Source organism: Engystomops pustulosus, chromosome 2 (assembly GCF_040894005.1).
Source record: "Engystomops pustulosus chromosome 2, aEngPut4.maternal, whole genome shotgun sequence".
NCBI classification, from domain to species: domain Eukaryota; kingdom Metazoa; phylum Chordata; class Amphibia; order Anura; family Leptodactylidae; genus Engystomops; species Engystomops pustulosus.
The window spans coordinates 14,072,862-14,096,365 of record NC_092412.1 but is presented as its reverse complement, the minus strand read 5'-3'; the positions used below and the strand labels follow the sequence as shown (position 1 = coordinate 14,096,365).

Below are 23,504 nucleotides of genomic sequence, written 5' to 3'. Positions count from 1 at the left end.
GTGAGTAAAAACCTTTCCACATTCAGTGCATGAAAATCGCTTCTCCTCTGAGTTGTGAGTTCTCTGATGTTTTGTAAGAATTGATTCATTCCTAAAACATTTCCCACATTCAGGACATGAAAATGGTTTCGTCCCTGTGTGAATTTTTACGTGTTGATCCAGACTTGATTTCTGGGTAAACTGCTTCTCACATAAAGACTTCCTTTTATCTCCACGATTTCCCTCCGATGTGGAAAGATGTGACTGATTATCTTCTACTTTACCACAAGAAGATGAGGGGGGACGTCTACGGGAACTTCTTTTACTTTTGTCTCCTAAAAATTACAGTCAAGCAAACAATATTTAAAGATTTAAAGTTTCCTTTACAAGCAGAAGTGAAGCAACGTGTCAGTAACATACAGTCGTCTATGGATAAAAACTCCCAACATCATAGATATTCATTGCTTATATAATACATTGTCAGATAATCTGATGAGAATCCAACACCAAGTACTAAACAGAAGTCATCAAATCCTTAGAAACCGGATTCTTCTACTTCCAGGACATAAGAGGATTGTGTAACCAGAGATTCCCATCTCACCCTAGAGCCTAACAGTCCTAGAAAATGACTGAAATAAGTGGAGGAAGTCGCGTTCAGCCACATATACAGGACACCTATAACATAACCAGACACTGCAGCACCGTTCCTTCAGAATGCCGGACCAAGTTCACATCGGTCCAGCATATTCATGAGGGGGCGTTCCAAGGAGGTGGCGACTGTCACATGTTACTGCCGGCCTATGACGTGGGAGGGGCAGTCTGGGGAAGAAGCAGCTCCTCAGACCGCCCCCTCATGAATACGCTGAACCGCTTTGAGCTCAGTCCGGCGTTCTGAGGGTACCACGCTGCAGCTTTTTTATATTTTATTTAGCATTTTATACTCACATTTATAGAACACAAATGCGTCTCGCAGGCCGATTTTAAAATTAATCACACGTTCCAGGATCGTGGCTCGCAGGCATGTCTGGTAGCTTTATTGGAGGGTTCCACTTAAAGCTAGCAGTTTATCACTGCTAAAAATGGGGTAGCGCTACTTTAGTAAGCAGCTCCTAATGTTTTTTTAGGGGTGACGGGTCCTCCTTAAGTGATTTTTTTTCAAAAACATCCGAAGACCAAGTCCACAAGTAAAACAAACATTCTAACTCAATATCCACTAAAACTGTAAATTGAGGCAAATACCACAAAAAGGGGTTTATTCTGGGATAAATTGGAATTTTAGCTGTAAAATGTAAGTTCCTACAGGTCAGGTTCTGTTATATTATCTGTTCAGGGTTTTATCCCATCACTGTAGCGCTGCTGAGTAATCCTGGAATAATTCTTCCCAGTGATCGTAATAATAACTAGTAGGAGAGAAGTTTCTGGATTTCATTTAGTTCTTCCATTTATAAATCTCCAGTCACTATATCTCCAGCCTCAAATATCTGAGGAGAGGAAACATCCAATAATATTCCTCGGAGCCTCATAGTAACATAACATGTGGGTACAGACGGATGTGACTGGAGGAGGAGACCAGAGACACATGAGCCGGTGTCTATGTCATCTCCATCTCCTCCCCTGGATGTGACCTCTCCCTGCAATGTATAAGGGAAGAATAACCCACAAGATACATGAAAGGCTCTTACCCTCCTCTGTCACTGATGAGGGGATTTCCTCTCCTCTCCTCCTTCCACCACAACTTTCCTGGAAAGATCCAACATGAGGGACATGAGAAAACAAGGAGAGGTGTCCAGAAATGATCTTGTATCTCAGTGATCGACAAAAACCCCTAGAAGGCGGGAACTTAGAGGAAATAATCTCCTGCAGGAAGAACCAGAATCAATATTCATCCAATTATTTTACAAATCAACTTCAATGCTAGGGTTATATTACTGCATAAAACAATGTGATCTGATCCTGAGGTGGAGACTGCTCTAAACTGCACTCTTTATGAATCGCAACTCCATCTACCTGATGATCCTGTGGGACGTTCTGCCTTGAATCCTTTGAACAATCTTGAGAATTTTCAGGACTGGGACATCTCTCTAGTGGATTTCTCTGAATGGATCCATCTATAGGAAATATACAAAATCATAGAATACATTTTCTATATGTGATGATCCAATGATAGATGAGCCTAGGTGACTCCTGGAAGGTTTCCACCTACCTGGTGATGTGAGGGGCTGGTGGTCCTCCATCATGATGTCCTTGTACTGGTCCTTGTGTCCTTCTATATACTCCCACTCCTCCATGGAGAAATAGACAGTGACGTCCTGACACCTTATAGGAACCTGACACCCACAATGACACAGTCATCACCCAGACCCCTCCCTTGTGTTATTGTACAATGTCCCAGCATTCCCAGCAGCACTCACCTCTCCGCTCAGCAGCTCAGTGATCCTGGAGGTAAGTTCTAGGATCTTCTGCTCATGTATCAGTGAATGAGGTGGAGGCTCGGTGATGGGGCCCTGGATCCATCCTCCTGACACACGGGGGGTCACACACTCACCAGACGACTTCTTCATTAATGTGTAATCCTGTGGATGAGAAAACACTGATCAATACGTAGAACCGGATAATCTTTCATTTTAATAAATTATTTCATAGAGAGAATGGGGATGTCCTCTGAGTCACTCACCTCCCCTGTTATTAAGGGGATGATCTCCAGGGTTAGGTTCAGGATCCTGGCAGCCATCTGGTTTCTATCCTTCTCCATTCCTGGTGGACCCTTCACCATCATGATGTCCTTGTACTGATCCTTGTGTCCTTCTATATACTCCCACTCCTCCATGGAGAAATAGACAGTGACGTCCTGACACCTTATAGGAACCTGACACCCACAATGACACAGTCATCACCCAGACACCTCCCTTGTGTTATTGTACAATGTCCCAGCATTCCCGGCAGCGCTCACCTCTCCGCTCAGCAGCTCAGTGATCCTGGAGGTAAGTTCTAGGATCTTCTGCTCATGTATCAGTGAATGAGGTGGAGGCTCGGTGATGGGGCTCTGGGTCCATCCTCCTGACACACGGGGGGTCACACACTCACCAGACGACTTCTTCACTACTGTGTAATCCTGTGTATGGGGAGACACTGATCACTACATAGATCCTAAGAATCCTTCACCTCTCCAGTCATTTCCCGCTGTTATTCCTAGAGATAAGAGCCGTGTCCTGGGAGACTCTCACCTCTCCGGTTATCAAGGAGATCATCTCCAGGGTGAGGTCTAGGATCCTTCTATGCATCTGGTCTCTTTGGTGGACCTTCATCCTTCAATCAAAATTCTCTCTGTGAGGCTGCTGTCTGTAAATAATCTGAGCGAAAATGAGGAGGACAGAAGATAAATTCAATTTGGAAGAACATCTTACAATAGTCTAGTCTTCATTAACATATAAAAGAGTACATTTCAATGAACCATAAAATTTCGCTGGAGTGTATAGAAGAATACAGATAATTGGGCACATTTACTTACGCGTCCGAGTCGCGATCCCCGATCCGGACTCTCCAACGAAACCCGGCAAAAATGTTGCCACAGGACCCTTATAGTAAATTAGCCCCATTGTCTCAATATACAGTAGCAAGTGGCCAACAATAATAATGGAGATAGCCCTAGGAAGTGTGGCGATGGATTAGCCATATATAAAGCCATATGCTGACCCTGTTATCTCTAAGACCTACGGACTCTGAAAAGTTGCAAAAGGGGGCACTGCTGCCAGGTTTCTCTGTGGAGACAAATGGAAGGTTTAAAGCAACCCATTTACCCATACCCAAGCAGGAGTTATACAGTATAGAAATCAAAATCCATTTTATAAAACGTGGCCCATCACTCTAAAACCGCAAGTAAATAAGACCATTCTACAGAATCAATCCTGGGTCACCACCTGTGTCAATCGGAGCTTAGGGTGCATGATCTCCGCCCTCCGAAGGCGATTTGCCAGAAGTTTGGTAAGTTCTTTTTGATCACTATGGTGGAGTGAAATCATCCGGTAAGAACCACATTCTTCCGGAGCTTTTCCAGGTTCTAAAAGAACCATATTGGAAGTATATGTCAGGCTTCAGGGGTAGTGAACCCACTGGACCATCGCGGACAATGAAGTAAGTCGACACATGGGACCAGAATCTATGTGGTACCCGGTTTTCACCAGACCCCACTGCAAAGCGGGTTGGACATGCTGCGGCGTGGTACCACCAGGTCGTTCCACAGGTGCGTCTTTGTTCGTGGTGGCAGCCAAGGTGAGGAACAGTGACTTTGAGCAGAATCGTAGTCGGGGACAGGCAGAAGGCCTGGCCGGGCAGCACGGGATCACAGTCAGGGATGTAACAAGGGGCTGCAGTGGGGATCTTTGTCCAGTAGATGGCACCAGAGTTCAGAAGAGGAGATTCTGGAAGGAGCAGGAAAAGGAAGTGATTGAGTGTGAGAGGTCAGAGGAGCCAGTAAGAGGCAGGTGTGATTGTCTGGCTGTGTGCTCCTGGCTAAGTAATAAGAAGAGGAAGCACTGGGCCAAGAACTCTGGTGGTGAAAACCAGAAAAGGGCAGTCTGCAGGTGGGGTCTTCGGACAGTGTGGGCGGAAAGGGAGCGGCTGAAGAAAGACCCTCATTCCTGCAGTGAGACTAAAGCAAAACCATTATCTGATACATCATTATCTGCATTATATGGATATTTTCTGTATCCATTATTCCTTCAGTAAAGTTTATGATTCAATCCAGCACGTGTGTCTGTCGTCTCCCCTGCAACATTACCGTGACGTAGCAATAGGTCAGGGCAGGCAGCAGAGGAGCGTAGTCAGGAACAGAACAGGGGTCACAACGGGAAATCACAATAACAGTGCAGGGCATGAGACAAAGCTTTCTCTAAGGACAAGGCACGAAGATCCGGCAGGGAGAGGCAGGTTTATATAGAATTCTGGGAAATGGGAGGCGCCAATTAACGTTGCACTAGTTCTTTACATTTTCTGAAGCTGGCGCGCCTTAGGAGACGGGGACGTGCACATGCGGCCTGAAGACCGGGATCAGGAGCCAGGACTGGTGAGAAGCACAAGCGCCATCGTGTTCATAGGGGCACATGAGCACCCGTGACAGTATCATGAGGCTGGTTATCTGTCATGTTCAAAAGCCCCTGGTACATAGGAGCCTCACTTTTAGGCATGAAATTTACTATTGTTGTAATAATATAATTGTCAAGACAAACAGCAGGGAATACTAGATCATCCAAATAATGGAAGAGATCAGCAGGGATATGGGAAAATCCGAACACATATATATATAGCGCATTATTAAAGTTAGCAAATTTAGAGATAATCCCATCAGAGGAAGAATCAGACGTACCATCCGGAGAACAGATACGCAGCACCAGAGAGGAAGAAGAATCTTTTTTTTTTTTAAACCACCCAACACTTGCCAGACGGGTTCCCTACTTCAAAATAATATTGTTTAGTAAATATAATACCCTACAAGACCCTAATCACAGCACAAATATAACCAATGCTCCCTAGTGGCCGAACCAGGATCCCTAACAAAAGTTAGCGCCGCCTCTTTACACGCCCCAAATAAAATTCAAGCAGGTTCTGTTCTCTCCCTAAGTGCTGGGTCAATGTTTGAGTCAAGTAGTCAGTACAGTAACAGTGCCCACCACAGTAGCTAATATAGAAATATTGTCCATTATATCAATGCGCCTCCATATTGCCAAAATAGTAACAGATCCAGTAACGGGCACCAGAAATCCTGAATCTGGTTTCCTCTGCACTATACACAAGCAAACTGCACCTAGAACAGACTGATTTTAGTAAATGTGGCCCAGTAGGTGTAGACTGGCATTCACCTTGCTCCGGGGGAGGGTCATGCTGGAAGCAACCTACCCACAAGTGTACATCAAACAGAAGATACTAACCATTGTCTTGTCTTTCTCAGATGAATGGAGGATTCAGCCCTGGGAGCGGAGCTGCTGCCGGTAGGCCTGTTTCCGGAAACTGCAGTCCACAGCTCAGAGTAACGTCACTCCCTGCAGACTCTGAGAGAAAAAAAAGACCAAAAAGGAATAATGCCGACCTCTCTTGGAGAAACAAAGGCACTACAGGCACTAATACATAGGACTGACAAAAGACCGGTGATGCACACCCGGTATGCCACCGAATCCGGTATTCCAGATGTGATGAAAATATACTGTAGGATACACAGCAAGGGGGGGGGGGGGGGGCACATGTCATGTTCTGTCCTGTTCATCATTGCATTACACATGTCCCCAATCCGTACAAATGAATACAGCAGACCCAATTTCACTGAAGCAGATTCAGAATAGGATAAGGAGGTCCTTGGACACCTCCACCACACATGCAGACAACCAGATATCCACAAAAGCTCGATACATCATGTAAAATATCTTTCTTTATCAAAGCATTTGTATACAAAATGTAAAGTGTAAAGTGCATTAGTAGTCCTTCAAAAGTCCGTTAGACCTTACAACAATCCACTCCAAACATTTTCTGGAAGTGCTCACTGAAGCCCTTACAGATTAGTTGATATCTAAGGAGTTATTTACAGCTTTATTTAATAGACGCCCTCAGTTCCCCATTCTATACCTATACCTCCCGAAAATCCATAAAAGCCATAAAATCCATATAATCGTGTCGAGGGTGGATTTGATTTTACAGCCACTTATATATATATAGATTCAGAATTTTTTTTGATTTTTTATTTATTTTTATTTTTTTCATTTCTTTCTTTTTTTTTTTTTGTTGGGGGTGGGTGAAATATATTTACAGTGTAGGTTATAGGGAGAGAAGATGGAAATTTGCTGATGTGGTAGATGTGACATAACTCAAAGACAAAAGCCTATATACCATACAATGAGGGAATGTCGGCAGTAAGAAATGACCCTCGGATTCAGTTTATTATGACTTTGTTAGATCTTAGAACTATTTTAGGTTCTACCTTCAACTACAAGGGAACTAGTTTGGGCTCATCTGTGGCCCCTAGTTCCTCTAATATTCTGATTGGTACAAGCTTTAGGTCGCTCGTTAACATGTCTTGGCCTTAAAAGGTTAAGATATATGGACGATGTCTTCCTCTTGTGGAAGGGTAGTGTCATACAGCTACAGTTTTTGAATACTAGGCATGAAGTAACCAAGTTTTCTGTAGAATCTGGAAGTACTACAGGACACTACCTTTTTTGGCACAGAAATGAAACAATACAGAATCACAAAACAAGGAGCATTATCTGAGGTACCGTATATACTCGAGTATAAGCCGACCCAAGTATAAGCCGAGGCCCCTAATGTTACCACAAAAACCCGGGAAAACCTATTGACTCGAGTATAAGCCGAGGGTGGGAAATGCATTGGTCACAGCCTCCCCATTATATAGCCTGCCGGACCCTGCCCCATAGTGTATAGCCAGCACCTGTCCCCCAGTATATAGCCTGCCAGCCCATATCCCCCAGTATATAGCCAGCCCCCTGCCCCAGTATATAGCCAGCCCCCTGCCCCAGTATATAGCCAGCAGCCCCTGCCCCAGTATAAAGCCAGCCCCCTGCCCCAGTATATAGCCAGCAGCCCCTGCCCCAGTATAAAGCCAGCCCCCTGCCCCAGTATATAGCCAGCAGCCCCTGCCCCAGTATATAGCCATCCCCCTGCCCCAGTATATAGCCAGCAGTGGGGGAAGCCGGAAAGGTCAGTTTTGATTTTTTTTTTATATATAGCCGAGTTTGGGTTTTCTGCACATTTTTTTGTGCTGAAAAACTAGGCTTATACTCGAGTATATATGGTACTTTAGAGATAACAACATACATCTTTATGCAATTATTCGTCATATGTGATAACTTCTGCACAAAAGCAGCAATCACATAAACCTCTCCCCCAACAAATACATAGAACAGTAACCAACCGGATCGAGTGGTGTCAAGAGAGCAATAAAGTTAAAGAAAAAGTAGTAACATTGGTTCGGCAACAAGGTAACCGGCCACCGTACATCTGGAGGTTAGGGAGTACGCAGAGGAGTGGAGAAAGGGCGCCTTCACCCAGTTACTATTGTAGTATGTAAAGTTATAATATCACCCATAGAAAGTTCTTAGAAGAATTATCAGCGCTTCAGGAGACTGTTATCCGGAAACTTCTTACTTTATTATGTTCCAATGAAAGCATATTTCATGGAAATGCATGGAAATGTGCATATATATGTATACATGGGAAGACATCTCAGGAAAAAGATGCCGTTTACCAATAATGGTAAAATTTAATATTCCATGCCGTGTACTGGGAAGCGTGAAAAAAATTCCAAATGCAGTGAAAATGGTGAAAAAACACATATGTGGTGTTTTCTTGTGGGCTTAGATTTTACAGCTTTCACTGAGCGCCCCAAATGACATGTCTACTTTATTCTTTGGGTTGCTACGATTACCGTACATGGATACCAAATTTGTATAGGTTTTATAATGTTTTCATACATTTAAAAAAATAAAACCTCCTGTACAAATTTTTTTTTAAATTTTGCCATCTTCTGGCGCCAATAACTTTTTCATACTTTGGTGTACGGAGTTGTGGGTGGTGTCATTTTTTGCGAATTTTGATGGCTTTTGATCAATTTTTAATAATTTTTTTTATATTTTTCAAAATGGCAAAAAAAAGCCATTTTCAACTTTGGACGCTATTTTCCGTTACGGGGTTAAACGCAGTGAAAAACCATTATTATATTTTGATAGATCGGACATTTTCGGATGCGGCGATACCTAATGTGTTTATGATTTTTACTGTTTATTTATATCAGTTCTAGGGAAAGGGGGGTGATTTGAATTTTTAGATTTTTTTCTTATAATTTTTTTTTTTTAACTTTTTTTTAATTTTTAATTTTACTATTTTTCAGACTCCCTAGGGTACTTTAACCCTAGGTAGTCTGATCAATCCTACCATATACTGCCATACTGCAGTATGGCAGTATATGGGGATTTTACTCCCCATCCATTACAATGTGCAATTAGCACATTGTAAAGAATGGGTTAAAACGAAGTAGCCTCGGGTATTCGGAACACCTGAGGCTACCATGGCGAAGGATCACCGCTCCCCGTGACGTCATCGGGGAGCGACGAACCGCGCCATTGCGCCGCCATCTTTTTGAAGCCATCGGCAGCACTGCCGGCGGCGATCGGGGAGAAAACACCCGATCGCGGGTGTTACCGGTAAGCCTTTGCTGCAGTATGCAGCAAAGACTTGCCGGCTATGGAAAGTGCTCGGCCCGCGAGGGGGCCTTAAAATATGGAGGAGAGGTGGGGGGGGTACCTTAATTAAATATGGAGGGAAGGGAGGGGGGTCTTAATAAAATATGGAGGGGAGGGAGGGTGACCCTGATTAAATATGGAGGGGGGGGGGGTGACCTTAATTAAATATGGAGGGGAGGGAGGGGGATCTTAATAAAATATGGAGGGGAGGGTGGGGTGCCTTAATAAAATATGGATGAGAGGGAGAGGGGCCTTAGTAAAATATAGAGGGGAGGGAGGTGGGGGCCTTAATAAAATATGGAGGGGATGGAGAGGGCCTTAAGAAAATATGGAGGAGAGGGGGGCCTTAAGAAAATATGGAGGGGAGGGTGCAGGGTTAATAAAATATGGAGGGGAGGAGGGGGGCCTTAATAAAATATGAAAGGGGGATTTATAAAATATGGAGGGGAGGGGGACTTAATAAAATATGAAGAGGGGGTGGCAATGTGTATGGGGCGGGGCCTTAATAAAATATGGAGGGAGGGACCTGAAAGGACATCTACCAGCAGGATGAAGGATTGTAAACCAAGCACACTGACATACTGGTGTGTGCCCCCTCTGCCAGGATCTGAACTTCTTTGAGCTTCTTATGCGCTGGTTTTAAGAAAATAAAGGCTTTAAATATCGTGCAAATAAACCTGAGGGGCTCCAGGCTCCATTAACACCTATGGATCCTGAAGCCCCTCAGGCTCATTTGCATAATTTCTAAAAGCCTTTTTGGTAAAAACCAGGGCATAAGAAGCTAGAAGAAGAGCAGATACTGCCAGAGGGGGCAAACACCAGTATGTCAGTGTGATTGGTTTACAATCCTTCATCCTGCTGGTACATGTCCTTTAATAAAATATGGAGGGGGGGCAGTGTGCATGGGGGACCTTAATAAAATATGGAGGAGACGGCCTTAATAAAATATGGAGGGGGGGATGTCAATGTGTATGGGGTAGGGACCTTAATAAAACATGAATGGGGGGTGGCAGTGTGCATGGGGGGCCTTAATAGAATAAGGAGGAGGGAACGTCAGTGTGCATGGAGGGCCTTAATAAAATATTGGGGGGTGGCAGTGTGCAAGAGGCCCTAATAAAATATGGAGTGGGTGGGAATGGCAGTGTGTATGAGGGAAGGGCCTTAATAAAATATGGAGGGGAATGGCAGTGTGCATGGGGGGCCTTAATAAAATATGGAGAGGGGGTGGCAGTGTGTATGGGGGGCCTTATAAAAATCTGGAGGGGGGGGCAGTGTGTATGACATTGTTTTATCCAGGTGACATTACACTATAAGTAACTGTGGTATTTTTAGGGGTGCAGTGCGGGGGATCTGCTTCCCAGAACACATATGCCAGAAATTTCTGATACCAGATTTTAAGATGGTTCTGGATGTCCCCTGTGAGGTACTAGATGCTACTTCTTCCTGTGTCAGATCAGTATTGTAGTCACTGACTAACCTTCTAGTGTGGGAGAGCTCTCAGCTTATGTACTGTTATACAGGGGCGATACAGGGGCGTAACTAGCAGAGGCTGGGCCCCATAGCAGACCATTGAATGGGGCCCCATTCCCATATATATATATATATATATATACACACACACACACACACACACACACACACATATATATATATACACACATATACAGCATATAAGCACACACACAGATATACAGCATATATACACATGCATCCAGTATATACACAACATACACACAGATATACAGCATACACACACATCCAGTATATACAGCATACATACACACACATCCAGTATATACAGCATACACACGCATCCAGTATATACAGCATACACACACATATACAGCATATACACACGCATCCAGTATATACAGCATACACACAGATATAAAGTATATATACACATACATCCGGTATATAAAGTAAACACACAGATATACAGCATATATACACACACATCCAGTATATACACAACATACACACAGATATACAGCATATATATACACACATCCAGTATACACAGGATACATACACATATACAGCATATATACACATGCATCCAGTGTATACAGCATACACACAGATATACAGCATACATACATTAACACATCCAGTCTATACTCAACATACACACACACATACACACAGATATACACATATACACACACATGCAGTAATTTTACTTACCCACCTTCAGCTCAGCTCGGATGTCACTCGGTGGGTTTCAGGGGTGTACCTAGACTGTCTGCTGACTTAGGCGAGCCATAGAGAGACGCCCCCCCCCCGCCCATGTATACAGCGTCCTGCCATGTAATATAAAATGCATACAGCGTATCGCCATGTAGTATAACATGCATACAGTTTACCGCCATGTAATTTAAAATGCATTTAGCATACCGCCATGTAGTATAACATGCATACAGCGTATCGCCATGTAGTGTAAAATGCATGCAGCGTATCGCCATGTAGTATAAAATGCATACAGCGTATCGCCATGTAGTATAAAATGCATACAGCGTATCGCCATGTAGTATAAAATGCATACAGCGTATCGCCATGTAGTATAACATGCATACAGTTTACCGCCATGTAATTTAAAATGCATTTAGCATACCGCCATGTAGTATAACATGCATACAGCGTATCGCCATGTAGTATAAAATGCATACAGCGTATCGCCATGTAGTATAACATGCATACAGTTTACCGCCATGTAATTTAAAATGCATTTAGCATACCGCCATGTAGTATAACATGCATACAGCGTATCGCCATGTAGTATAAAATGCATACAGCGTATCGCCATGTAGTATAAAATGCATACAGCGTATCGCCATGTAGTATAAAATGCATACAGCGTATCGCCATGTAGTGTAAAATGCATACAGCGTATCGCCATGTAGTGTAAAATGCATACAGCGTACCGCCATGTGGTATAAAATGCATACAGCGTACCGCCATGTGGTATAAAATGCATACAGCATATCGCCATGTAGTATAAAATGCATACAGCGTACCGCCATGTAGTGTAAAATGCATACAGCGTACCGCCATGTGGTATAAAATGCATACAGCGTACCGCCATGTGGTATAAAATGCATAGAGAGACGCCCCCCCGCCCCCTCGCATACAGCGTCCTGCCATGTAATATAAAATGCATACAGTTTACCGCCATGTAATTTAAAATGCATTTAGCATACCGCCATGTAGTATAACATGCATACAGCGTATCGCCATGTAGTATAAAATGCATACAGCGTATCGCCATGTAGTATAAAATGCATACAGCGTATCGCCATGTAGTATAAAATGCATACAGCGTATCGCCATGTAGTGTAAAATGCATACAGCGTATCGCCATGTAGTGTAAAATGCATACAGCGTACCGCCATGTGGTATAAAATGCATACAGCGTACCGCCATGTGGTATAAAATGCATACAGCATATCGCCATGTAGTATAAAATGCATACAGCGTACCGCCATGTAGTGTAAAATGCATACAGCGTACCGCCATGTGGTATAAAATGCATACAGCGTACCGCCATGTGGTATAAAATGCATAGAGAGACGCCCCCCCGCCCCCTCGCATACAGCGTCCTGCCATGTAATATAAAATGCATACAGTTTACCGCCATGTAATTTAAAATGCATATAGCATACCGCCATGTGGTATAACATGCATACAGCGTAACGTCAGGTAGTATAACATGCATACAGCGTAACGTCAGGTAGTATAACATGCATACAACGTAACGTCAGGTATTATAAAATGCATACAGCATAGCACCATGTAATATAAAATGCATACAGAATACCGCCATGAGGTACAAAATAAAAGCCCTGATAAATATCACAAATGTTGCATATACATACAGCATAAACACACACACATATACATATATACACTGATACACACATATATACATATATAATAATAATTATTATTTATTTATATAGCGCAAAGCATGTAAAAAATTGGTCCAGATAAACACACATATACATATACATATACGAAGATAAAGTAACCTTACCTCTCTCTCGGCACCTTGTCCTGCAGCGGTGGGGGAGCCGGGAGCGGGAAGACTTGATAGCCGGTGAGGGGGGGATATGGAGCCTGGAGCTTGAGCGGGGGCGGTCGGGGCCGGGAGCCGAAGGGGGACACAGGAGCGGAGCAGGATTGAAATGGGAGCAGAGCGGAGTTGACATGGGAGGGAGCCGGGAGCGGAAAGACTTGATACCGATAGCCGGTGAGGGGGGGGATATGGAGCTTGAGCAGGGGCGGTCGGGGCCGGGAGCCGAGGGGGAAGGAGGACACAGGAGCGGAGCAGGATTGAAATGGGAGCAGAGCGGAGTTGACATGGGAGGGAGCCGGGAGCGGAAAGACTTGATACCGGTAGCCGGTGAGGGGGGGGGGATATGGAGCTTGAGCGGGGGCGGTCGGGGCCGGGAGCCGAGGGGGAGACAGGAGCGGAGCAGGATTGAAATGGGAGCAGAGCGGGGTTGACACGGGAGCGCAAGGGGAACCGGGAGTGGAAATATGTGGGGAATGGAGGGCGGGAGCACATTGACGGGCAGGAGCACAGTGCCCGGCTGGAAAGTGGTGCTGGCCGGTCGGCATGCGGGAGTTTGATGCAGGCCGGCAGGGGAGCCAAAGCTCAGTGCCGCCGGCGGGGGACGGACGCAAGGTGCCGGCAGCACGTGAGGCGAGCGCACGGGCCAGCCGAGCTTTTCATTCAGGGTAGGTACAGGGACCAGCAGGAATTATACCTTGCTAATGATGTGCCTGCCTGGGCCCGTCCCACTACCTCTCTGCCCACCTGGTATGAGGCCTGGAGTCAGGGGAAGTAGTGGGACGGACCCGGAGACATATCATTAGCAAAGTATAATTCTGCCGGCTGTCAATACCAGCGCTCTGGCTTCCTGGAAAGTTTACTTTCCCCGTCCTTCGCGGGCCCCCCTGTGCCCGGGCCCCGTAGCACTCGCTACGGCTGCTACGGTGGTTGTTACGCCACTGCTGTTATATCTATAGGGTCAGAGAGCCAGGTGTGACTTGTCTATCTGGTGCGGGACGCAAGAGTGTGGGGTTATTGTCATCAGTTCTTGTAGGTTTTCAGCATTTCCTTATTCGAAGATTGGTATACAGTGCGAACAGTTACATCCCTAACCACAGCCCAGCGAACAGCATAAAGCCCGGAACAACAGGGGTAACTCTTATACTATCCCTAACCACAGCCCAGCCACCAGCAGAAAGCCCGGGAAACAGGGATAACGCTTATACTATCCCTAACCACAGCCCAGCCACCTGCAGAAAGCCCGGGAAACCAGGGGTAACCCTTATACTATCCCTTACCACAGCCCAGCCACCAGCAGAAAGCCCGGGACACCAGGGGCAACTCTTATACTATCCCTAACCACAGCCCAGCCACCAACAGAAGCCCGGGAAACCAGGGGTAACCCTTATACTATATCCAAACCACAGCCCAGCCACCCGCAAAAACCCAGGTAACCAGGGGTAACTCTCATACTATCCCTAACCACAGCCCAGCCACCAGCAGAAAGCCCAGGACACCAGGGGTAACTCTTACACTATCCCTAACCACGGCCCAGCCACCAGCATAAAGCCCGGAACAACATGGGTAACTCTTATACTATCCCTAACCACAGCCCAGCCAACAGCAGAAAGCCCTGGAAACCAGGGGTAATTCTTATACTATCCCTAACCACAGCCCAGCCACCAGCAGAAAGCCCGGGAAACAGGGATAACGCTTATACTATCCCTAACCACAGCCCAGCCACCTGCAGAAAGCCCGGGAAACCAGGGGTAACCCTTATACTATCCCTTACCACAGCCCAGCCACCAGCAGAAAGCCCGGGACACCAGGGGCAACTCTTATACTATCCCTAACCACAGCCCAGCCACCAGCAGAAGCCCTGGAATCCAGGGGTAACCCTTATACTATATCCAAACCACTGCCCAGCCACCAGCAAAAACCCGGGTAACCAGGGGTAACTCTCATACTATCCCTAACCACAGCCCAGCCACCAGCAGAAAGCCCAGGACACCAGGGGTAACTCTTATACTATCCCTAACCACGGCCCAGCCACCAGCATAAAGCCCGGAACAACAGGGGTAACTCTTATACTATCCCTAACCACAGCCCAGCCAACAGCAGAAGCCCAGGTAACCAGGGGTAACTCTTATACTATCCCTAACCACAGCCCAGCCACCAGCAGAAAGCCCAGGACACCAGGGGTAACTCTTATACTATCCCTAACCACGGCCCAGCCACCAGCATAAAGCCCGGAACAACAGGGGTAACTCTTATACTATCCCTAACCACAGCCCAGCCAACAGCAGAAGCCCAGGTAACCAGGGGTAACTCTTATACTATCCCTAACCACAGCCCAGCCACCAGCAGAAAGCCCAGGACACCAGGGGTAACTCTTATACTATCCCTAACCACGGCCCAGCCACCAGCATAAAGCCCGGAACAACAGGGGTAACTCTTATACTATCCCTAACCACAGCCCAGCCAACAGCAGAAGCCCAGGTAACCAGGGGTAACTCTTATACTATCCCTAACCACAGCCCAGCCAACAGCAGAAGCCCAGGTAACCAGGGGTAACTCTTATACTATCCCTAACCACAGCCCAGCCACCAGCAGAAAGCCGGGACAACAGGGGTAACTCTTATACTATCCATAACCACAGCCAAACCACCAGCAGAAAGCCCGGGACACCAGGGGTAACTCTTATACTATCCCTAACCACAGCCCAGCCACCAGCAGAAAGCCAGGGAAACACAGTATCAGTATGCATAGTAGTAGGTATATACAATAATTTATAGTAGTAGGTATATATACAGTATGTATATTACTATGTATGTACAGTATGTATAGTAGGTATATACAGTAGGTAAAGTAGTATGTATATACAGTATGTATAAATGTATAGTAGTGGATATGTACAGTATGTATCGTGTAGGTATATACAGTATGTTTAGTAGTATCTGTATAGAGTATGCATAGTAGTAGGTATATACAATATGTATAGTAGTAGGTATATGCAGGATGTATAGTAGTAGGTATATACATTATGTATCATGTAGGTATATACAGTATGTATAGTAGTATCTTTATACAGTATGCATAGTAGTAGGTATAGACAGTATGTATAGTAGTATGTATATACAGTATGTATAGTAGTAGATATATACAGTATGTATAGTAGTAGGTATATACAGTATGTATAGTAGTAGGTATATACAGTATGTATAGTAGGTATATACAGTATGTATAGTAGTAGGTATATACAGTATGTATAGTAGTAGGTATATACAGTATATATAGTAGTGTGTATATACAGTATTTATAGTAGTAGGTATATACAGTATGTATAGTAGTAGGTATATACAGTATGTATAGTAGTAGGTATATACAGTATATATAGTAGTGTGTATATACAGTATGTATAGTAGTAGGTATATACAGTATGTATAGTAGTAGGTATATACAGTATGTATAGTAGTAGGTATATACAGTATATATAGTAGTGTGTATATACAGTATTTATAGTAGTAGGTATATACAGTATGTATAGTAGTAGGTATATACAGTATGTATAGTAGTAGGTATATACAGTATGTATAGTAGTGTGTATATACAGTATGTATAGTAGGAGGTATATACAGTATGTATAGTAGTAGGTATGTACAGTATGTATAGTAGTAGGTATATACAGTATATATAGTAGTGTGTATATACAGTATGTATAGTAGTAGGTATATACAGTATGTATAGTAGTAGGTATATACAGTATGTATAGTAGTAGGTGTATATACAGTATGTATAGTAGTATATTATGTATAGTTTTTTTCCTCATATTGAAAAGGCCAAAGACCAGGGGACATTATAGATGTGTGTGGGATAAAGAAATAGGGGTGTTATACTGTCTCCTTTTCTGTAGACCCTTCTTTTTAGACAAACAACACTAAAGCACTATCAGGAAAGGGGGCCTTTTGGAATGAGAGCGGGCACATTATATGGCGGGGAGCATGTGACACTGACTCCTCTATCAATTCTATGATCTGTGGGTTCCCCAATTCATTATTAGCACTAAGCACAGTATATAACTCTTTGACCGTTCGGGGAGGGGGTGGGGAGTCGAGTTCCTATAATTCGCCTCAGGCAGCTGTGAGGCTGTGTACACCTGATAGTATCTCCTGCATAACAACTATGCCCCACACTGTGCTCTGAAACAACACTGTATATAGTATAGTATATCCTATATAACAACTATGCCCCACACTGTGCTCTGAAACAACACTGTATATAGTATAGTATCTCCTGTATAACAACTATGTCCCACACTGTGCTCTGAAACAACACTGTATATATTATAGTATCTCCTGTATAACAACTATGTCCCACACTGTGCTCTGAAACAACACTGTATATAGTATAGTATCTCCTGTATAACAACTATGTCCCACACTGTGCTCTGATACAATACTGTATATAGTATACTATCTCCTACATAACAACTATGTCCCACACTGTGCTCTGATACAGCACTGTATATAGTATAGTATCTCCTGTATAACAACTATGTCCCACACTGTGCTCTGAAACAACACTGTATATAGTATATTATCTCCTGTATAGCAACTATGTCCCACACTGTGCTCTGAAACAACACTGTATATAGTATAGTATCTCCTGTATAGCAACTATGTCCCACACTGTGCTCTGAAACAACACTGTATATAGTATATTATCTCCTGTATAGCAACTATGTCCCACACTGTGCTCTGATACAGCACTGTATATAGTATAGTATCTCCTGTATAACAACTATGCCCCACACTGTGCTCTGATACAGCACTGTATATAGTATATTATCTCCTGTATAACAACTATGTCCCACACTGTGCTCTGAAACAACACTGTATATAGTATATTATCTCCTGTATAGCAACTATGTCCCACACTGTGCTCTGATACAGCACTGTATATAGTATAGTATCTCCTGTATAACAACTATGCCCCACACTGTGCTCTGATACAGCACTGTATATAGTATAGTATCTCCTGTATAACAACTATGTCCCACACTGTGCTCTGAAACAACACTGTATATAGTATAGTATCTCCTGTATAACAACTATGTCCCACACTGTGCTCTGATACAGCACTGTATATAGTATAATATCTCCTGTATAACAACTATCTCCCACACTGTGCTCTGAAACAACACTGTATATAGTATAGTATCTCCTGTATAACAACTATGCCCCACACTGTGCTCTGAAACAATACTGTATATAGTATAGTATCTCCTGTATAACAACTATGCCCCACACTGTGCTCTGATATAGCTTTCACACCACAACTGGTCAGACTTTGACCTCCTCAAAATATTATACACACTATATTTTAATCATAACGCCCCACAACAGTTACTAATATGGTAAGAGTGAGGGAATATAAAGACTTACCTTATTCCTGTAGGTACAGTCACCCCTGATGAAGTGCGCGCAGTGCAGGCAGTAATGTATTCGGCTCTTTGAGGAAGATGAAGACACAGAAATCACAAGATAAGGAAGGCGTCTGCTCTGGTGGTTAGTGTTTTACAGCCCCTGACGTAATCCTGCAGCTCACATGGATAAGGGGCTGGGTAAGGAAGGAGATCTATTTATTTTAGAGTGTCCAACTCCTTGGGGCTCATTTACTTAGGGTTTGCGGATCTCGCACTTTTTAACGTTTTTTCCGACATTCTGTGAACGGGTCAGTAAATGTGCCTCCTCATGTTAGCTCCTATTTTCCATGTTACCGACCAGGCCATTTTTCTGTTTTTCTACAAGCTGTAACTTTTTTTATTTTTCTGTCACTCTAGTTGTACGGGGTTTTTTTTGGGACAAAATGTATTTTTTTAATATGACAAAATTGGGTTTTATATATAATACCGGTGAACTTGTATTACATTTTTCTGCCTTTATTGTAAGACCTAAATTCATTAAACAGTTTTAATACGCATACAGCCATACCAGATGTATAGGGTTTTATTTTAAAAACTACAGTACCTTCCTTTGCATTATTAAATAGTTTTGAGGAAAAAAATCTTTTTGCATTACCATCCTTTAAGCGCCAAAAAAGTTTTCAATGTCTAAAGTGTAAGGTACAAAATGTGTGGGATTTCATTTTTTTATTTTTAAAACGATGGAGATTTTTTTGTATTTTTCTATGTTTTTTGCAACATTTTGTTTTTAGACTTTATTTTTTTTCTTAAATATAAAATTTTATTACTCTACATTCTCAACTATAAGCCGACCCGAGTATAAGTTGAGGTAACTAATTTTAACACAAAACCTGGGAAAACCTATTGATTCGAGTATATGCCTAGGGTGGGAAATGCATTGGTCAGAGCCTCCAGTCAGTATATAGCCAATCCCTTTCCCCCAGTATATAGCTAGTCAGACCTCTTCCCCCCCAGTATATAGCTGGCCTTCCCCCCAATATATAGCCAGCCCAAGCCCTCCAGTATATAGCCTGCCAGCGCCTGCCCCCCAGTGTATAGCCAGCCCCCTGCCCACCAGTGCATAACCTGCCAGCCCCTGCCCCCCGAGTATAAAGCCAGCCAGTGCCTCCCAGTACATAGCCTGCCAGCCCATGCCCCCTGTATATAGCCTGCCAGCCCCTGCCCCCCCAGTGTATAGCCAGCCCCCTGCCCACCAGTGCATAACCTGCCAGCACCTGCCCCCCGAGTATAAAGCCAACCCCGGCCTTCCAGTACATAGCCTGCCAGCCCATGCCCCCAGTATATAGCCCGCCTGTGCCTGACATCACAGTGTATGTGCCAAGCCTAACCCCCCCCCCCCCCCGCGGGTCCTCTTCTTGCTTCTAATGCCCCATCCCCATCCCTGGGTCCCTGCGGGTGGCTGGCATACACTGTGATGTCAGGCTCATGCCGACGTCATTGTTTGTGAGTCTCTGGCTCCAGCAATTGTGTGGGTACCAGCAACTTGCAGGGACCTGAAGAAGGAGCCGAAGCAACCAAAGCAAGAAGAGGACCTGTGGGGGGCATCGGAAAGGTGAGTACAGTATTATTTTTTTCTTATAAACTTGAGTATTAGGCAAGTTAGGTTTTTACGGAACAGTTTTTGTGCTGAAAAATTCAGCTTATGCTCGAGTATAAACGGTAATTGTTTTTCACATTTTTTTAGATTTCATTGTCAAAGGACAAAGCTTTTTACTATTAATTAAGGATAAATGCAAAGATTGTGACTGGGAGATCGGGCAAACGCAGGAAAGAAACTTTGGTTGAAAGGACTTTGGTAACAGGGACCTATAACACCTGCATTGTGTATGTAGTTGTAGTGATATATTATGGCTGGGCCTTGCTTTAACAGGTCACAACATGTGCTGAGGTGTGTATCGTTGTACCTACTAGATGAGAGGGGTGAGACCCAGCAGTAAATGTCACTTACTGTCCTGTCTTTCTTTTCCTGTTTCTCACACCAGATGAAATGGTGGAAACACGCTTGCAGCTTAAAGGGAACCTGTCATCAGGAATTGGCTTTACAAACCACTACCAGTATGTTGGCAGAAAGCTGAACAGCTTCTAGGTCAGATTTCTTTCATGGTCCAGCGTGGTGGCATCATCTAGAAAATCAACTTTACATGCACATGACCGTAGGGGGGGGGGGGGGGCGTATATATGGCTGCAAGCATCGGGACATACATACGTCCCCAATGGCCACACATGCAGCACCATACCGCTCCGTACATGGGGATGTCCTATTTTTCCCGTGTTACAGCGCCATGTCAACCCTCCTACTCTCCGTGGCGCCAAACGTGTGCCCGCCCGGTGAGATGTAAATTGGTTTTATGAAGCCAAGCTTTCCCTGCCTCAGAACACCAAATCCACTGTACTTATGGTCCTGCCTTCAGGGACATCATGACCAGATCTCCTGAAGTTCGGAGCATGATGTCAGTCATGGGACTGCTGAATAGAGATGAGCGAACACACTCGTCCGAGCTTGATGCTCGTTCGAGCATTAGCGTACTCGAAACTGCTCGTTGCTCGGACGAATACTTCGCCCGCTCGAGAAAATGGCAGCTCCCGCCGTTTTGCTTTTTGGCGGCCAGAAACAGAGCCAATCACAAGCCAGGAGACTCTGCACTCCACCCAGCATGACGTGGTACCCTTACACGTAGATAGCAGTGGTTGGCTGGCCAGATCAGGTGACCCTGGGATAGACTAGCCCAGTGATGGCTAACCTATGACACGCGTGTCAGTGCTGACACACGTAGCCATTTTCACTGACACACGGCTGCCTGAGAGTTAAGTTTCATCCTACATGATCAGGTGCAGTAGCCGGGAGGCTGAGAGATTGCACTGAGCTTCCAGCACTCCCCCCTCCTCCTCCTCCCCCAGGCCGGCCCCTCCCCATGTGTGAGCTGTGCCTAGTGTCTCCAGTCAGCACAGGTATCAGCACAGGGCACAGCAGGAGAGGTGACCCTGCCATACACCCAGGAGGCTCCTCTGCAGCTCCTGATAGTTGTGGAGGGGGGAGGGTGGCAACACAGTCAGAGGCCACATTGCTGCTGGCTTGTGTGATGTCCCAGCAGCTGCCACCTCTACACTGACCAGCTCCAGAGCAGGGATGAGGGAGGACAACCACTCCCATCATACAGTGAGTAAGGTCAGTGCACTGTATGATAGAAGACAGTCATCAGGGCTTGTGTGTCAGTTTTGTGACGTACAAGCCCTGAAATAATTGCAACGCCTTGCAAATCGCCAGACATTGCGATTATTTTGCTCCGCACACCTTCTCCATGCCAAGAGGGCATGAAGGAAATGTGGGCAGCGGCGCCTGCACCCTCGCTATAACCTGTGCACTTTCGTGACTGAAAGTTTGCAGGTTACTAAGCAATTTCACACCTGTCTGATTGTATGGCAGTACATGGTAGGATCAATCAGACAATCCACGGTTAAAGTACCCTAGAAGTTAAATAGTATACATATTTGTTATTTAAACTATAAATATCACAAAAATATGTTTTTTTGTCAAGGTGACACACCACCCGAGTTATGCTCGGTTTTTTGGCGAATTTTGACACACCAAGCTCAAAAGGTTGCCCATCACTGGACTAGCCCCTGCCCGCGCTGCTCGGATCATTCTGTGTCTGGATGCCGCTAGGGAGAGAGCTGCTGCTGGTCAGGGAAAGCGTTAGGGTGTTCTATTAGCTTACTGTTAGGCAGGAGTGATTCTACAAGAACCCAACAGCCCTTCTTAGGGCTACAATAACGTTATACTTTTTTTTTTTTTATTTGCTTGTGGCTGGGCTTGCTGGCATTAGTAGTGCAGCTAGTACCATATTGTGAGGAATTTGCAGGGGGACTTGCTACCGTTGTGTTTAGCTCTTAGTGACGCACATATCCACCTCAAACACCAAAGTGGGACAATTTATTAGCGGTTTGATTAGAATTAGGCAGAGTCTGCTGATTTAATATTTTTTTTTTATCTTTATTTCATTTTAAACTCAAACTCATCTTGCAAAGCAGTGTGCTCTCATTGTAGGCTACAAAATAGCCATAGGAGAACCCCAACGGCTTACTTAGGCCTACAATAGGGTTATATTTTCCTTTTTTTTGTTTGCTTGTGGCTGGGCTTGCTGGCACTAGTAGTGCAGCTAGTACCATACTGTGAGGAATTTGCTGGGAGACCTGCGACCATTGTGTTTAGCTCTTAGTGACACGCATATCAACCTCAAACACCAAAGTGGGAAAATTTATTAGGGGTTTGAGTAGAATTAGGCAGAGTCTGCTGATTTTTTTTTTTTTTTACCTTTATTTCATTTTATAGCTCAAACTCATCAGGCACAGCACAAAATCCAGTTGTGTGCTGTCAGTGTAGGTTAGAAACTAGCCATAGCAATAGGATAGCATCGTTTTGTTAATAAAAATAAAAAACCCAAAAAAAATAAACACAAAAAATTTTTTTTTTCAAGTTTACACTTTAATTTGGAAAATGTTTAACCCGAGGGCTAGGGGTAGAGGGCGTGGACGTGGGCGTCCAACTACTGCAGGGGTCAGAGGCCGTGGTCCTGGGCGGGGTGAGACACCACCTGCTGATGGGGGAGCAGGGGAACGCCGCAGAGGTACACTCCCTAGGTTCATCATGTCTCAAGTTACTGGGATTCGTGGTAGAGCACTGTTGAGGCCAGAACAGTGCGAAGAGGTGATGTCGTGGATTGCGTACAATGCTTCTAGCCATTTG

The 23,504-nt window shown here is 44.5% G+C and overlaps 3 protein-coding genes across 3 annotated transcripts in view; 1 reads left to right on the top strand and 2 right to left on the bottom strand.

The window, feature by feature from the left end:
- LOC140119963 (uncharacterized) overlaps positions 1-23,504 on the top strand; it is a 1,020,783-nt gene that overhangs the window by 232,446 nt on the left and 764,833 nt on the right. The gene's annotated exons all lie outside the window — the stretch shown is intronic.
- The window catches only part of LOC140119780 (uncharacterized), a 272,257-nt gene that overhangs the window by 2,579 nt on the left and 246,174 nt on the right, over positions 1-23,504 (bottom strand). The gene's annotated exons all lie outside the window — the stretch shown is intronic.
- LOC140119952 (oocyte zinc finger protein XlCOF29-like) lies at positions 2,263-18,879 on the bottom strand. Its single transcript, XM_072139388.1, has 5 exons — positions 18,720-18,879; positions 5,904-6,023; positions 3,204-3,329; positions 2,654-3,091; positions 2,263-2,552 (listed from the first exon to the last, which is right to left on the bottom strand). Exons 4-5 carry the CDS (start codon positions 2,804-2,806, stop codon positions 2,331-2,333), a joined length of 375 nt encoding a protein of 124 aa, XP_071995489.1. The 5' UTR covers positions 2,807-3,091; positions 3,204-3,329; positions 5,904-6,023; positions 18,720-18,879; the 3' UTR covers positions 2,263-2,330.